The 18,981-nt window shown below is 38.0% G+C and overlaps 1 protein-coding gene across 1 annotated transcript in view; it reads left to right on the top strand.

The window, feature by feature from the left end:
* Nucleotides 1-167, top strand: part of SBF2 (SET binding factor 2) — a 282,057-nt gene extending 281,890 nt beyond the window's left edge. Inside the window, exon 43 of the mRNA XM_086612941.1 lies at nt 69-167. Coding sequence (XP_086469067.1) covers nt 69-167 — 99 coding nt within the window. The remainder of the gene's footprint in view (nt 1-68) is intronic.
* Nucleotides 168-18,981: the final 18,814 nt, after the last annotated feature.

Consider the following 18,981-nt stretch of genomic DNA (forward strand, 5'->3'; position numbering starts at 1 on the left):
TTGCAAGTTTCTTTTTCTATTTTGTGTGCTGACTTGTCTGTCTTCATGTTCTTATTTTTCCTTTGCAGTTGAAGACAAATAAACGTGTATATAATTTTTGTGCCCAAGATGCACAGAGTGCTCAACAATGGATGGATAGGATCCAGAGTTGCATTTCAGATGCTTAGAAAGGAAGAACGTTCTATAATCAAGACACATTTAAAGCACCTCTTCCTCTAAGAAGATAAGTTCTGAAATGTTACTGACAGACAACCAGCCTTTCTTACAATTCAGCCATAAAAGTTCATAATATCCTAAAGCTCCTTTTCTGTTTAATAATTATAACCACTGTAACTGCTATATTTTTCTGCAGGGAGGACTTTGAAAAATAATAATCCATTTATCCTGAATTTCCACTTTCTTCAGTACAATTCCTAGTTATAAAAGTGGGCTGTATTTGCACTATCATCTAATCCTCGTTTTCTCATTTCCGAACTATTCTGTTAGGAAATCTGTCCAAAGGAAATTGTAGAAATTTTCCCTTCAACAGGAAGTGTATTTTCACTTCATTTATATTTTTAAACAGAATGTTCTTATTTCCAAGCTAGTAATGAATGAGGGAACATGTCTACAATTCCTGAAAATAAATAATAAATGAAGCTTGTGAGTCCAGTGACATATGTATGAGGTTGCCAATGTTTATAGACAGTTGATATTTTTAAAGACCAAAAAGTGAAATTGCCCAATACCAGACTTTTCACGTGTCTTCTCAGTGTGGAGGTCGTTCTCTAATCTTGTGCTCTTCTGAGTGCTTCTGCAATGTTGTTACGGAATTTCGAATTCTAGGGATTATCTGAAGATCGTAACACTTTTATTTTAGATTCTCTTTGCCATTACAATGGGATAAATGAAAGAAAAGTGGCCAACACTATCCAGGAGAAACAGAAAACAACAAACTAGGAATTCAGTAAAAGAAAGATCTCTTATATGTGAGTCGTATATGTTAAATTATATGCTGTTCTGCTCACTGTAAAATAAAAAATAACAAAGATGATAATGCACTAAACAATGAAGCAAGCACTTGCACTGAAATCTTTAACATGCAGACATTTTGCAGGACAGAGGTAAGTTATTTATAGCAGAACAATACTAGCTAGTTAACAGCATTTACAGATATTAAATATGTACATAATCGGGTTTGATGTGTTGTGATTTGATACTTTTTAAACATTTTTTGCACACGAATTGGAAGACTGTTTATAGATTTTTACATTTGATAAAATTGTGTTTGTTCAGCTTAAAATCCTGGCAAAACATTTTTAATAGCCCTAAATTACTAGAAATTCTACAGTCTACAAACAGTGATGACATTGAGTAGAATATGTAGGTAATTAAGCCATTGTTTTTATTTTGAAATGTTAATATGTTAAATAGCACACTAATATTACGAAAGATTTGTATATATGATACACTATTTTCTCATTTTTCCAGACGTTCTGCTTATAATTTAATGTCAGCCTAACCAAACTGACTAAACTTAAAAGATTTTTCAGTTATTAAATTGTTTGTGGTTTTTTTATAACTAATGTATTTTGTCAGAAAGGAACATAAATTTCTCACCACACACAATAGAAAATGCAGCTGTTTTTAATGCATTTGCAATTTCAAAACAAAAATATGAAGGATTTTTCTAGTGTTTTTCAATTGACAAATTTCCACCTGTGACAATGGTGTTTGCACATTTGTATTTTTCTTTGTATATGAAGTACTTTTATATGTACTTTGTAAAATACTGATCTTGCTCTTAGGTTATATGAAATATACATACCACTGCTTATTTTGTAACTAGTTAATTTTAACTCTTTTGTGTTATGTGATATATGTATGCTAACCATCTTGTAATAAATACACTTCTTAAGGAAAAGTAAAACCTTTCCTTTTACTGTAAAGCGAAAAAAGCAAGACCCACTTGTTGAAATATTTCCACAGGCACAAGACAAATCCTTATTTACTCTGTATTAAGAATAGTGGATGTATTAAAAACTTTGTGGTCTTTTGTATACTTGTAAATATTCTTCCGTAAAAGTTGCACTTGAGCATCCTTAACTCAAACACTTGCCAACAGTAACACTGAAGATTAAAGAAATCAGAATTTAAAGCAAAATTATCATTCTAACAAGTCTCAATGTATAGCCTTTACTAAAAGGCTAAATACATATAATGTTCATACTAAGTTGTTGAATAATGATGTTAAATATATGTTTTTTAAAAAGTCCTATATGGTATCACAACATAAATCAACTGGATACTTTCACCCTGAAACATATCTCACTCGTTTATATCACCTTATACAAAAATGATCTAGTTCATAAGAAATAAAATATTAAAATGACAAGGTCTTACTTGAGAATGTGCATCTAAATTGAATTACTGAGTGTAGTTTGGAGTAGCAGAGTTAAAATGGAAAGGGAATGTGTGATGGAGGTAAGGGACCTGTGACAATTCTGGGATGCTGTGGTGCTTAGATGATAAATAAGGTTTGCATATTGAGCTTGGCATGGATGCTAATGTTGCCTTAAATGTTGATCTTAATTTTTAGTGTCTGTATTGATGGAAATGGACTTGAGCAACTTAACTTAAAAATACCCAAATAAAAGCTGAAATGAGATATATGATATTTGTGGTGTTTATATAAGGTATGAACAAAGGAATGGTAGGCATAGGCTCTTGGTGTGAACACACAAAGTTTCAGTGTACCTGAGGATCTCTTCTATACAAAATGAAGATTCAGACAGAGACTTAGAGAAAATGTGGAGAGGTTAGTATAGCATAAGCTACAGGGTTTGTCACTGTGTTTCAGTTGTGACAGCAGAAGTAGACAATTCAGAACAGAGAATTTGCTTGGGAAAAATTCTGCATACAAAGGGATCCATCTTCATATTCTATGAAAATTTTCTGGAAAAAGGAACCCATCCAGGAGTTGGGGATGAGGTAAACAAGGGCTCCCTCTGGTGCCTCGTATCACTGTTCCCATACTGTGTATCATAACATTCCTACTGTGTAAAAGAGGATTATCAGGAGCTTTATGTAAGGGAAGAAGATTGCGTGCCCTTCTCTGTGTTGAGAAACAAAATGCCTGCATAATAGGTGATGAGATGAACTGAGTTTTAAGTTTTGAAGAGTTGTTACTGGTGTATTATGTTAGTAATTTCTTTCCTATCTAACATACAAGTATTTTCTAGATAAGTCCTTACTTTTGATAGAACTTTAGAATTAGTGTACTAAATAATAAAATACTTAGCATGCCACATGCGTGGGTCACTGGTTATGTAATGATACACAAACAACTAACAGACCCAGGAACAAATGTTCAAAATTTTGTATCACATCCCACACACGTTATTTGTATCTGATATTTTGTGAATTGCAGACATAACAAAAATGTGGTGATCTTGTCCAAATACTGTCATTTTGCCTTTTCATCCTGTAATATTCTTGGAGTATGTCTAAATGGCTGCACCACATTTCTCATTTTTCGTATTTGTGTTCATACAAATATTTTCTCTGTTCATGATTATCCTGTGGTTTCTTTGGGGAGTCAGAAGACTGAAATGAATCTACCAGTTTCCCAGTTATGCTGAAGTTCATGCTGAGTGTCACTGTCGCACCTACTTTCTGGGGTTTTGTCTGTATTCTATCAGTTTCTTCCCAAATTTTGGCTACTGTGCAAGCCAAAGGCAGTATTAGCATTCACATTCTCATTTAGGAAATTTTCGTCTTTTTCGCTTACAACTTTTTCTTAATTGACTGTCAAATAAGGATACTGCAAGTTTCTTTGTTCTTACTAGTCCAGCTAGCCTCTCAAATGAATGGACTACTAATACAAATATTGCTGATAAGAATTGGGTTTGTGTTTCTTTTTGCATAATACAAAATCTCTAAAGACTAATTTTACCAAACTTTTACAATCTTTTAAGATTGTAAGAGTAAATCAATTAAGTGTGATCACCTATGGCTACTATCTTTATCCACAATCACACTCCAGTAATTAAAACCCAGATGCTAACTTCTCTTCTTACCACTGACAGTTATGGAAGTTTCTCCTTCATCACAGGACTGGCAGTCAAGCTGAAGGGACTGAACACTGATGTTATTTCCAGTTTAGCAAGCAACTATGAAATTAGCACAACTTTTAATGAGTTGAGATTGTCATAATGTTCACCTGAGTTATTCCTGAGAAGACAGAGTCTTTGTTAAATCGAGATACTTGATTTCAAATGTGGACTCCATATGTTACTCCTAGAAAGTCCTCAAAACCCAATCTTGGAACAAAAGGTAAAAGATGTTTTTTAAAGGCAGACTCTCCAACATAATTGATTTGTTTATACCTTGATCTCTATGCAGACCCTACAAACCAGGAGATGTGCTAGTGGCAGCTGAACTATAATTCCAGATTGCTAGTTATATCTAGCCAAAATACTGTCATATTTGTCTTTTTCATTGGTGATCTGATCTGTTCTAATATAATCTCTGCTTCTTTAAAATATTGCTTGTCAACATCCAATGGGAAACTACATTTTGTCCAGCTTCAGGTTGCAACGTACAGTTCAAGATTCATCCTTTCTCCTCGAATTTTGCTTACATGTCAGAATTTGCACACTTATGAATAGGAAATGTTGCTTGATTGTGGCAAGATTACTGTTGCTGTTTTCCGTTGTCTGCTCTTTGGTAAAGATGTTTTGTTTATGTGTCTTCTAGGACATTCATAGAGAGCCTATACTTTTATCTGTGAAATAAGCCCTAATAGAAGATGGAAGTAGTTAGGCTAAAAGGACCACGATATTATCCTGGAAGGAGATAAAAAGGTAGCAGTTGTTTCAGGTGCTGAATGGTACTCCTTCCTGCCCCTCATATTCACCTAGAAGAATCTGAGGCATAGTCTTGAGTTATTTTAAGGTTTATTTACTGGTGACTTACGTATCAATGTGTACTGACAAAATAGCAATGTATATCTTGTGGTTTAATGAATTTATCTCACTGTTCAACTCAGTAAGGATTCTTTAGTTCAAATCCACTCAGCGTGTCACCAAACAGGACCTCCAAAACTCTTAGTGTTCCTTTGTATTAAAAGTCTCCATTAATTGTCCAAAATTTCTACTAGGTACAACATCTCTGTTTAATGATGAACAGATGAGATTGCTTTGAATTTAACACCCAGGAACAGTGTTCTGTGCAATGCTTTCTCAATGAGGACAAATTACCGGGTAGCTCAAGAAAGGAGCATCTCGCTGACAGCACTGAGGGCTTTGAACTGGCTGTGGACTGTATTCACTGAGTAGTGCCAGTCAGTTAAAAATTCTATTCACATCAAGACCTTCAGTAAGTTCGAAATGATAACTTCATAAAAATGTGTATAATTGTGAATTAAGCTCAATATAGTAAGCTATAGTACAGGCAAAATCACTCTCATGTTTAAAAACTTGTATGTGCAAGTTTTGCATATATTGCATTGGTTCTGTGGAATCACAGCAGTTAAAACTGATTTTTATTTCTGCTGTGCTCAGATTATCACTGGCAAATATTTTAATGCAATAGTTGAAGCAAATGTGTACACTAACATTTTTAAATAAAAAATACTTACATTGTTTAGTATAAGGTATTTAAATCTTTGTAGTGTTTCGTGCAGGCAAATGATATAGGATTGGAATTTAAAAAAAAAAACATTGGAGAGTTGGTGATGCAATTACCATTGAATTTTGATGAAGTTGGACAGCCCGTTTCTCTGAGATGGCTGTAAGATATTTTTCTTCATGGTAATAAATTTTCAAAGAGCTTTTATTTAAAATATCCAACTTGCTCCTAGTGCCTCCTGAATTAGTGTCAGTTATTCATTTATTTGCTTTAAAATGGAATGAAATTAAGTTCAGAAAATTTTTCTGCTTTTCTTAACTTTTCTCAAAATGACTAGTTTTCTTCATCTTTAGAACTGTTTTCTGACCAAAAAAAATATCAAAATTAACTTGGCTTCTTCTACTTCAGGCTCAAGACTCAAAAGAATTATTGCAGTAAGTCTCCTTTTCTGGTATGAGTATGTAGCAATGCCTGAAAACCTGGAAAATATCCCATCAAGTGATAATGAACCAGAGCCAGGAATAAATTGAGGAGTTAATGATGGTATGTAGAATCATGTCATTGACCACTATGTATACTATGTACATTAGCAGTGTCAGGACAGGCTATAGGTCTTTTTACAGTCTCAGAAAGTATCATACTGTTGCTACAGCAATCAGACATCTGTTTTTAACCCTAAAATAATTAAGCTTTGTATCTTCTTCCTGCATAAATAGTCTTCTGAGACTTTGTCTCTTTAGTGACACAAATTTCTGTAGAGAAAATAAGATAAAGTTTAAGATAAACTCATTTTTATCAGTTATTATTTCAGTTGTTAAAACCACACAGCTGACCACACAGTGGCATATGTGACAAGTTTCTCAGCCTAGGAATAAAAAACAAACGTAGCTATTTCCTGTGATACTGAATGTATTTTAGTTCAAAGAATACTGCACACAGATTTTTGCAATGCAAGCAGCTTTTCCGTTTTTGCTATCAAAACTAAATATTGCTTTCAATAAGGTCATGTATATCCTAGCAACTTGCTATGGACTACCATAAAATTTTTTAGCTGTTGTCATAAAGGCCTCAGTTTAAAAATATTTCTCCCCTGTCCTAGGTTACTGCATGCATGTTGCCTTATGATATTCAAATATTTCCTGAAAATACAGCTCTGTGCCACTTTTCCACTTCTTTTCTCAGACGTTCACCATTTCACAGTGAAACATTATGAGTTTTTAAATTGTTTTTAATTAAATTCATATAATACTTGAGATAAGGACAGCTTTCCTTATTTGATGATAGTATCTCAGGATAACTTCATAACTTTACTTGAAAAATGAGTATGTGCAACCAAAACACACAGTTTGTCTTTGGATTCCAGCCCATTGAATTCTATTGATTTTCACTATCAGTCTGAGTTATGTGAAAGTGTAGCGAGGCCTTCAGTGACACTCGAAATTACAAATGACTGTATTACTGCGCTTATTGGTGTATACTAGAAGTTAGGATTTTAGATAAACCTCACCAAGCCAGGATGAATAGAGATCATGAGGGCTATGGACATCAGAAAGTAGAGAGATGCAGAGGAAAAGCAAGCCCTGGCTGACAGTGACTAACGTAGCAATGTGATGATGCCAGCATAAAGCAGAGATCAAAATAGCACATGTGAGCAGCTTAGTGCATACTCATCATTTGAACAGATGATCAAAGAATTAGAAAGGAAGAAGGCAGGTGTCTGTGACAGAGTGCAGTGTAGGAAAGCTTGTACTACGCATGGGAAGAATTGCAGGTAAGCAGGTAACTGGATCCCATACACCCACATCTCCAGTAGCAAAGGAAGACTTCCAATCTCCTTTGCTTTCCCTCCTTTCCCAGCAGTTGTGTTACCTATTTATCAAAATCTGCTTCTGTACTTGTCTCACTCCCTGTTTTGCATTTTTGACCTTTACTTGTCTGATCATTTCTAAATTTAGATGAGAAATTTTTGAGAAGCAGAGGTGATCAGTGTTAACTTGTTCCCTAGAGGTGCCTAGAATACTTGCAGGTGCTGTGATACAATTAAAGCCAAAAGGGAGAGAGTCTTTGTTTTTCAAAGTGCTCTGAAACTAGGGGCTAATTCAAGTTGTGCATCTCTATTTTGGAATTTAGGGGAGAGGAGAACAGGGCTGGTGATTTGAGTTTGGTTTGCCATTAGGGATGAGGAGCCAGTTTGTAAAACTGGATCTGAGCCTGGATTTCAAACACTCTCAGCATTTGACATGTGATTATCGCTCTTTGGAATTAGATTTAACAGCACTGAGGAAAGAGGTTAACATGAAGCCAACGTCAAGTATGCTGAACTCTGGTCATTGAAAATACCATTGCTAATATTACTATAAGTGTATTTCCAGTAGAACATCACAGCTTTGTTTATCAAAGGCAGACTTAGCCAAATTATTATCAGCTGCTAGAGATGGGTACAAAGGATGCACTGTCAAGTCTCTACTTTAATTTCCTAATTTGGGCCATTCTTTCCATGATGTAACATACTTATCTGTTAGATGGATATTCTCAAATGTGGAATAATTAATAATATAGAGTTTTATTCATATAGTAGACTATGGATGCCTTTGTTAATGTTTGTTGCTTTAACCAAAACAATTTGGTTATGAATTTTCTTGTGCTTTCTTCAGCATGGCTGAGCATGAGCTACTGTCAAAGACAGCACAGAATGCAAAATGGACCAGTGGGCTGACCAAAAATTGCTAATGCAATACTATGTCCTATTACTATGAATTATTGCTAATATTATTTTGAGCTATTATGTAATTAATATTGTTATTTCCTGTAAGCATGAGAGAATTCCTAACAGTTTGAAACACAAAATAGCAACCTAAAATAAAGTCTCCTTTGATGCATACACTGAATGTTTTCCAACCAGAAACCACACAGCAAACATGCCTGTTCCATTGTATGTGCATAGGGAAGAAGCAAAACATTGAAGTGATGCACCAGTAAAAGTGAGCCCAGATATCACTCATTGGTGCTAATAAATACTTGAGGAAAGTAATGCTACTTCGAACTGTTACCTTTGCTCCTCTTAAAGGAACTTGGTAGGTAACATAACCACTTAATTTTTCGTAGACTGTTAATATGTGGTTAAAACAAATGTGAGCTTTTCCTGCATTAAGTAAAGCTGTTCTTTTTAAAGAAAAGCACAGTGACACTGTGCACTAGGCACTGTAAGAAGAAATAATCATACAGCCCTTGAAAAAGATGACAATTAAAACACTATGCAGGATTTCTTGCAAAATCAGAAGTGATCATTATCAAACTCTGGTTTGCAAGGCTTGGAGAAAATGGCAGAGGAGAAAGAAACCTGTAGTCCTTTTTTGAGAGCAAACATGGATAGTGGTTACAAAGGGAGATGTGTACTTAGGAAACAAACTCTCATATTGGCCAACATCTGAATACTCACTGCTGGATTAAAAGAATAAATGCTAATATGGTAAAAAATACTTTTTTCCTAAATTCATAGAATCATAGAACAGCTAGGGTTGGAAGGGACCTCAAAGATCATCTAGTTCCAACCCCCCTGCCATGGGCAGGGAAACCTTCCACTACACCAGGTTGCCCAAAGCCTCATCCAACCTGGCCTTGAACACTGCCAGGGATGGGGCATCCACAACTTCTCTGGGCAACCTGTTCCAGTGCTTCACCACTCTCAATGTAAAAAACTTCTTCCTTATATCTAATTAGGAGTGCTATCCTGAATTTCTGTATAAAATACAAAATCCAGGCCTTCATGAGAGGGCATGTACAAATACAACACATGCATAATAAGAAAAGTATAAAGTAGATCCTAAAACTGTAAGCTCTTGCCTTGTTACACAAGGTAGCATTAAATGAGGAGGAGAGGGAGAGGAGTGAGCTGATCTAGAGTTGGCAGGGTAGCAGCCAGGCAAATGGAGAAAATGAGAAATCATTTTTTACATACAGAACTTGAAAAAGGCTGCTATGTTGCTTGGTGTCTCATGGGCTAGCAGAAAGCTTGGAAGAATGAGAGACTAAAAATCTTAAGCCCAAGATGAACAGAAGTTGCAGACTGCATTTTTATCTAAGGTTTGTGTGTTTGAATTACCTTGCAGGAGCATGGTAACCTTTTCTTCAGAAGGAAAAGATTGAGGACAAACTCAGAGGTAGAAAAATGTGTGTGATTTGCATTAATTTTACCATTTTATGAGATGTTATTTAAATTAATACTTTGTTACTCTGAAAGAGAAAAGAGTATTGTCTTGAGGACAACTGATTATTAAAGCCCTTGCCAGAAACACATTCTGGATGGATGAAGGGAAAGCTTGTGCTCCAGACAAGTTGCCCTGGCAAGGTGGCCTAGAACAGCTGAAAATGTGCAACACAATACAATGCTTGGAAATGGTTAATCAGCATGGAAGTGTCTGCAGCTGCAAATGGCTCCAGTCAGTTGAGGGCAGGCACTGGCCGCTGGCTGTGCCTGGCAGCAGCGGGGAGGGGGGGCTGCTAGTCTCCACAAAGATAGCTCTTAAACTTAAATCCTTAAAAAAGGATAGGACTTAAGCTGAGCAAACAGGCTTAATGCATCCTGAAACACACTCCTCGTGCCAAGTGAGGTTTACCCCTACTTGTCCTCTCAGGAAAGAAAGGAGTCCTGGGGCCAGGTGTGCCTCGTGTGCAGCCCAGCTGGGGCAGCAGGCCCTGACCCTGACGAGGGGCACCTGTGCCTGTCTCTGGGGCAGGGCTGTGTTGTGCAGAGCTGGAATGGCAGCATCCATGATTCTGCCTTCGTTCCTGCCTGTGCAGATGAAAGGTGATGGACTCTAGCAAGAGCAGTCCTCAGTATCTATGGAAAAGGTGAGGCTGTGGGGCAGAGCTCAGTTGCCAGGAGAACTTTTTGTTGAGGGAGAGTGAGGGAAAGAAACTAGTCTCCAGGCTCTCCTCAGCTAGATGTGAGGCTGAAAGCCTGTTTGAGAGGTGGGGACCTTTGAGGCATGACCCAGTAACTGAACAGCCACATGGCCCCGGACAGTGTTAGGAGCCACTGAATGGGGAGCAACAAGGGTCTGTATTGGTTAGGAGCTGAGGCTGGGCAGTGAAGGGCTTCCTGCATCACAGCAAGGGCTCCTGCTTGCAGGAGTCCCCAGGTGCAGCAGGACTCCTCTGCACCTTGACTGAGAAGGGAGCAGAAGCTTCCATGTTGCTGGAGTGTGTGGGATGTAACCCAGTGCTCTAAACATGATTTTGCCCAAGGAGGTTTCAAAAGGTAAGCAGGGGATGTATAGAGTTTGAAGGGCAGTGTTGAAAGTTTTGATATGATGGTGTAATTCCAAGAATTATTGTCCTCTAGAAAATGATAAAATGTGAAAGGTTTTTGAACAGTAATAGTTCAGTATGCAACAGTCTTTTAGCGTGGTATTTGGGGAATATGGTGTTGCTGTGCTTGAGGATATGTTCTGTACTGGATGGTTTGTCTGCAGCCTGTGTTGGGAAGATGTTCACACATGCATTTTGTGTTAAAGGACGTACTACATGAAATGAAAGAATTCCCTGGTGATTTTTTTGTGCCTTTTAGGATATTACCTTCAGTTTGCTTCATAGGGAGCTCTGAAGTATGTGGTGTAAGACTTGATGCTATGATCCAGGTGATGAACTCAGCCCTGAGAAGGGAAGTTTCTACTTACTATTCAAATAGTTGTTCCAAGACCAGCTACATGACTTCATGGTCAGTGTTTTAAATGTGTTGCACTTGTCTCTCACAGTACATTTTACGCAGAGTTGTTAAAGAAGCATGTGGATACTGCATCCTGCTTGACCTGATCTCTATCAACTTTGAGGTACATTCAAAGGTATTTTCCCTTCCTTTAAATGATAACACCTAGAGCTTTGCAAAGTCCTAGCAAAAACTGCTATAAAAATAGAAGCAAGCCAAAAGGTGGCTGCAGCTGTTGTTTACTACGTTATTACACATTTTGGTTCCATATGTGCCTCTGTGGAAAAGAAGTGCTTCAGAATAAGCAAATAAAAATTACACAAATTGGAGAAAATAAGTACAGTTAACCCACCTTCAGCATCTAATTTCTGTATTACAGCAGAGCTTTTCTATATCCAATCCCAACTCCCCAAAGGATTTAGTGCAGATCAGAAATACTTCTGAGCCTAATCATGTCAGTGGAGTTCTTCCACAGAAAAATAAAATACCAAGTCTGCACACATGCTGAACGTGTTGAAGTTGTGTAGAATAAAAGAAAGTTTGGACATTATGTTAATGTGATGGAGAATATTTTGGTGTTGTAGTTTGCTTAAAAAGCATATGTGAGTAATTGCTGCATGAGGCACTGAAGTCAGAAAGTCAGACTGACTGTTCCCAGATGCAAGTGTTTCCATCTCCCAACCAAGGATTCCTGATTCAGTTTGCATTACAGTGTGTTATAAAGCACTAATAGGTACTCAGCTTTTTCCTGTTAACCATGTCTTACGTTTTATCTGAAAAATTTTCATGCTTCTGTTGTCTTAGAAAAGATTTTATTTTTTTTTTAATTGTTGCCATTATGAACAACACGAAACCTCCTGTGCTCTGAAGAAAGGATAAGATGTTCCTCTCTGTTGTGATCAAGGGAGCAGTATACTTGCATGCTTTGCATTCTGTGCATTACATATGTCATTGACGTGTATGCCGTACCAATTGAGGCAGAATCTTTTTACATGATGTTGCCCATCCGAACAGCTCATACGAGAAAGCATGATGTGACTTAGTATGTGGCTAACTGCAGAAATTCCCTGTAAGTTGCAGGTGAATGCTGTTGGTGAACTCTATATAGGTGGCTGGTTTGGTGGACATGGAGTAGGATGAAACCTGAAGTTAGCTCTCTTTCTTTACGCCATAGGATGAGTGCATCATCTTCAACCACTTTTTAAAGATCCGTCAGCTACTGTTTTGTAATGGTTGTAGCAATAACTTCAGATAAGTCTACCGTCTTAAATGAGATGGATCTTTCTTTGCCTTACTGCAGTACTTTTGGACGTTGCTGACTCTCAGAAGGGATCAATGGCTCTGCTCTTAAGTGCTGTTGTAGCCAACCAGAGCATTTCTCTGTGATTACAGAATATAAACAGCATACATTGGATATTACAATACTTAGAATTCTCCATTTTCTTGGCACACTGTTTGACAGGTCTGTTTCTTTGCTGTCACAGGTAGCAAAATCCAGGAAAACATGCGGCTGTCATATATATGGGCCCAGGAAAAGGGCTATTTTTAGTTCCTTTGTTGTTTTGCTCTTGTTCCTGAATTGTTTTTCAGCGGGTGAAATTATGGCCTGCTTAATTCTTTGGCAAAGCTCACCCTGAGTTCAGCAAAGCAGAGATTTCATCCCTTATGAAGGTTATCGTATCTGTTAAATTGAGTTTGAGCTTTGGTCACATGGAAACCAATACTTGCTGTTATTATTAAAGTTGCTTTCCTTTTAGCAGCGTACTTGGGAATCATGTTTCTGTCCTCTCTGGATTTACTATCATAATTTCCAAAATACTGTGTTTTGGAAAAAGAACAAAAATAATACATGTTAATAACCATGGGATGAAGGGAAATTTCAGCTGGGTTTGAAAGTGACACCATAAATTGATTTTAATTCTGTGGATTTATGATTTCACAAAAGAAATGATGAGATAGTGTTTGTTACAAGTAGTAATCAAGATGAATATATGATGCAGTAATTATTTTCTTGCAGAGTCAGCTAGTTTAATTGTAGCTCTTCACTAATGCAGCAACTATACAAACTGGTTTGCACTTCATATGTGGTGTGTTCTGGTTTTCTGTAAAATACGTGCAAAGCTTTTATGTCAAAGCATTCAGCAGTCTGAGTGTGCAGCAAAAGGAGTGACCCTGAGATCTTGCTTGTTTACTGTGTTAAATGGAACTCAATCCTTCAACCCTTACTTATAGAGACATAGCCCAAAATAAACTAGTGTAGAGTCATAATTTATAATATAGGCTACAGAAGTTTTCCCAGTTATCTCTGGAACTATTTATAAGTAAACATAATACTCCTAGGTGTCGGGTCAATATTTGATGGTATGAGGTATATAAAATGCATTACTGTGTATAATAAGCAATTGCCCCTGTATTAGGCTGAGCTGCCAAGAGAGGATGCAGGTCTGTAGAGACCTGGGGCTGTAGGGATGCGTGGGGCCCCTCTCTGAGGCTGAGCAGACAGTGTCCTTGCCTGCCAGAGGTAGGCACTGGTGTAGAGTCTGTGTCACCCAGTAAAGGAGCAGCAGATATTGGAGTGGTTAAAGTCTCCCATGAGTACCAGGGTCTATGAATGTGAGGCTTCTTCCAGTTGTCTTAAGAAGGTCTCATCTGCTTATGCCTGATCATATGGTCTGTAGCAGACTCCACCACAACACTGCCCATGTTGATCTGGTCTGCCTGCTAATTCTGACCCATATGCCATCAGCTGGCTCATTGTAGGTCTCAAGGCTGAGTTCCATGCATTCCTTCTCACACAAAGGGCAACTCCCTCTCTTCATCTACTCTGCTCTCCTATGCAGTACTGCAGGTGCGGTCTTTCAGTTCTGGAGTCCTCAACGTAAGAAGGACATTGAGCTGCTGGAGTGAGTCCAGAGGAGGGCCACGAAGATGATCTGAGGGCTGGAGCACCTCTGCTATGAAGACAGACTGAGAGAGTTGAGGCTGTTCAGCCTAGAGAAGAGAAGGCTCCGGGGTGATCTTTATAGCAGTCTTAAAGTACTTAAAGGGGGCCTACAGGAAACCTGAAGAGGGACTTTTTACAAGGATATATAGTGATAAGACAAGGGAAAATGGCTTTAAACTGAAAGAGGGCAGATTTAGATTAGATATAAGGAAGAAATTCTTTACATTGAGGGTGATGAGGCACTGGAACAGGTTGCCCAGAGAAGTTGTGGATGCCCCATCCCTAGAAGCGTTCAAGGCCAGGTTGGATGAGGCTTTGAGCAACCTGTTGTAGTGGAGGATGTCCCTGCCTATGTCAGGGGGGTTGGAACTAGATGATCTTTGAGGTCCCTTCCAACCCTAACCATTCTATAATTTTATGATCTTCCTGGCCTGTCATCCCTAAACAGCCTGTATCTGTCCATCATGACACTCCAGTTCTGTGAGCAATACCATCATGTCTCCCTAATGCCAATGAGATTGTAGCCCTGCAACTGCCTGCACCTCTAATTCTTCCTCTTAGTTTCTCAAGCTGTACATGAGTGCACAGCCACTTCCAGGAGGCATCCAGGCGTGTTATTTCCCAGAAAAAGTACTATAGTATGTTAGCATTGCTCTCAGTGTCACTGAACATTTTAAGATGGACAGCTCTAGTACTAGAAAATGGAGGTTGGCCCAGCACATAGGATAGGAGCCTATTCCTGAAGTGATGTACAGGACAACTCTGGTTCTAGTATAGTCTCTTAGAGCGAGCATAGTTATAGCTAAAGAGAAACTTAAGCAGGACTGTCTCTGCTCTCCTGAAGTCCCATGCTGTGAGATATCATAGAATCATAGAATGGTTAGGGTTGGAAGGGACCTTAAAGATCATTTAGTTCCAACCCCCTGCCATAGGCAGGGACACCTTCCACTAGATCAGATTGCTCAAAGCCTCATCCAACCTGGCCTTGGACACTTCCAGGGATGGGGCATCCACAACTTCTCTTGGCAACCTGTTCCAGTGCTTCACCACCCTCATTGTAAAAAAATTTCTTCCTTATATCTAATCTAAATCTGCCCTCTTTCAGTTTAAAGCCATTACCTCTTGTCCTATCACTACAAGCCCTTGTAAAAAGTCCCTCTCCAGCTTTCTTGTAGGCCCCCTTTAGGTACTGGAAGACTGCTAGAAGGTCTCCTTACTTTTCTCCAGGCTGAACAACCCCAGTGCTCTCAGCCTGTCTTCATAGGAGAGGTGCTCCAGCCCTTGGATCATCTTCATGGCCCTCTTCTGGACTTACTCCAACAGGTCCATGTCCTTCTTATGTTGGGGACCCCAGAGCTAAACGCATTATTGCAGGTGGGATGTCATGACAGCAGAGTAGAGGGGCAGAATCACCTCCCTTGACCTTCTGGCCACACTTCTTTTGATGCAGCCCAGGATACACTTGGCTTTCAGGGCTGCAAGTGCACATTGCTGGTTCATGTTGGGCTTCTCGTCAACTAACACCCTGCCTGGATAAGTAACACAACTCAGAAATGTTCCCTTGTATCATGATTCAGTGCAGGGCTGGATTTGATGGTTCCTTCCAGTCAAGTTATAGACCAGCTGAGCAGTTTGAATCCAATAAATTCTTTTAAAAGCACAGAGAAATTCAGAACTGTTGTTCTGGTTGAAGCCAAACTTTAGTGAAGCTACGTGATGTAACTTACACTGTTTCATGGCAAATAAATTCAGCATTCCAAATATTTTACGAAGCTAGTTAGTGTTTACGTAAGTTTGACAGGCCATGCAATGTGACGTATGTCCTGTTCTAGCTTGGTTGCCAATGTGGTTTGCCAACAACATTTTTACTGTGAGAGCAAGACACGCAATACTTTCAAACTCAGTTTTGCCAAAATTTCTCTACCTCAGACCCTTCAGACGCAGATTTTTCGTATGGTTTGCATTGAAAAGTTATTCGCGTTGCATTTCATATGATTTGCAATGCACATCCTGTATTGCTCTGTGTTTGGGCATGGCTTTGTACTGGTCAGTCCTAGAGTCCTACTTAAGTTTTCTAGTCTGTCCTTACAATGTGTCACAGATAAAATTGCTATGTCAAGAGACCACAAAAATGCTTCTGTGTCTTTGGCGTCTGTGCTCTGCGTGCCAGAACCGTTGATTTAATTTGCGTTTTTTTCCTTTTGAATATCCATTATTTAGAATGTAGAAACAGTAGCACATCTTTTTAACTCTGGCTTTGATAAAGTTAATAACATTGCTTCTGAAGGATCATTGGAAAGAATTTTGAATTTTTTGTGCACAAAGCAGCTGATTCTTATAGAGGAAAAAAGCTTTGTTTGTTACAAATACCGTAAGAGCTAGAGTTGTCAGCTGCTGTCATCTCTGTGAAGGATGATGCAGTAGCAAGGATCCACAGGGTATATAAATAAATTGAGGGGAGTGGTGTTCTTTGTTGGTTTGATTTTTGTTGTGATTCTTTTTTTTTTTCTTCCCCCAGCTATGCCCCCTCTGTTGACATAAAAAGCAAAAAGGATATTCCTAGTGGATATGAACCCTACTAATTAACACCTGAACTGATATTGTACTGTGTGTTAAAGCACCAAGCTCTTAAGTGCCTTTTATAGATGGCATGATGAAGCTCCATCATCTTCTGCCATTAACACCTCTAAGACCTTCTCTTTCCTTTCCTCTCTGTCCCCAGAAAAAATTCATATACTTTCCTGGGTGCTGAAATCTTTTAAAAAGATAAATCGGTGAGAAGTTGCTATATTTGCATTAGAAGAAAGAGACCAGGTGTTTTTGATATTTCCTTCATTTTCCCAAAGACACAAATTCAGAGGCATCATGAGGTCAGCTTCATGATTTAAAACAAGAAAACAACAAAAGAAAAAAACCAAACCCAAAGCAGAGACACATGGCAAAATAATACAGTGTTAGACTTCTATAAGGAATTTGCTTGAGCCCACAAGACCTCAAGCTGAATATGAAGTATTTGTGTATTTAACCCATGAAAAATGGAACTAAATCTGGAAGTGCTAACTAAAAACAGTGTTCATAGTGGAACAAAGGAAAGACCTTGTTAATCAAGAAGCAGAAGCAGCAGAAAATGGTACTCGAGTATCCTTTGCTTTTTATCTTAGCAGTCAGTTTTCTCAGAAACTGAAACCAACCACATCTGTATCCCAACATCAGGTTTGAAGAAGCTGAAACAGCACAATGGATGCTTGTAAACGAAGAACATTACATGAAGGCCTGTAACTGTTCATTGATGCAGAAAAATCTCAATAGAGAGCATTCTAAGCCTGGTGCTTGGCAACATGGGGAAATATGCTGTCTTTCTGGACTGCCTATTCTGTAACAAAATACTGTTGTTGGTAATACCAGAGAGCATTCGCAGTCTCTAATGTCCCACAAAGTATCTGGCTGCACCAGGGTCAGGCTTTCAGTCTTGCAGTGTGATATTTTACTCCTAAATATTTTTTTCTTTGTTATCAAAGTGTTCTTATTCTGATTATCCTGAGTTTCTCATCTTGTCATCATTATCTAGGGAAGTTCTTGGCTCATAAAAGATGACTAAAGCAAAAATGTACACTCTGTGTATATTCTCTGGGTGGGCATTTCCAAAAAGTTTGGTGTATTTCAAAATTATTTATGTACCTTTGTTCTAGATCTTCTAGTCCTTTGCACAGTAAAACCAAGATATTAGACAACGTAGTATGTTTCTTCAGGAATAACTCTACGCACTTTTATCTGTTTGTATGCTGCAGTTTAACACATAGAAGAAATCTCCTAATTTACAATGAAGGTGGCTGCCACTTTGGGTTTGTGATTTTAATTATTTTTCTTTTTGAGACTTTTTTCCCTTCTTAATACGAAACAGCTTCTAGACTGCAAATATGACCTTGTGCCTTGTAGATGATGAGTGTTTGGATTAAGGGGGTTTGGGTGTCATTTTTGCTTATTTTAATTGATTTTTTTTTTCGTCTTCAGAAATCTTATTTGAGAGACACTCTTGGCCTAAAAACTCCTTTTGCTGCTAATAATACCTCTGTTATAGAGCATTTATGAAAGTGCTGCAATATTGGGTTGCAACCAAACTGTTATTATTTGGAAGATGAACCATTTTATTTAAATACTGATGGAAGTTTTTGTATTGCTGCCCTGTCTCTGTGTGTAACAAACACTGGTTAGATGGAAAGTTGAAAACAAAAAGGTTTGAGAAGTTAGTTTTATTAATGTCTTCCTAAATGAATCCTAGGACTATACAGTTTGTTTCTTAATGCTTTTGAGAGTATTCCTAGATATCACTTCAGATTGTTAGACAACGTCCTTCAGCAATTTTTGCAAAATATTCAAACACAATATGCCGTTCGTACTAGCAAGTGAAAATCACTGCATGCTGTTTGCTAGCAACAAATAATCTTTATTTCTAACTTTATAATTCATAAAAAATAGATTTTATGAGGACTCAAAACAATTCCTATTTAACTTTCTCAGTTTTCCCAAATATATTATTCCAGATGACATCTATTTGGTTTTATGCCAAACCTTGAGGTATCTGTAAGATTGGATTCCAAAATGTCAATGCCATTAAAGAGTATACATCAAATTTGGGGCAGGGAGGAGGGAGGGAAGGAGTCACTACAATGAGTGACTTGTTTGTTTTCAAAGGACTTCACACACTCATATTGCTTGGGAC

Source organism: Tauraco erythrolophus, chromosome 6, assembly GCF_009769465.1.
Source record: "Tauraco erythrolophus isolate bTauEry1 chromosome 6, bTauEry1.pri, whole genome shotgun sequence".
NCBI classification, from domain to species: Eukaryota; Metazoa; Chordata; class Aves; order Musophagiformes; family Musophagidae; genus Tauraco; species Tauraco erythrolophus.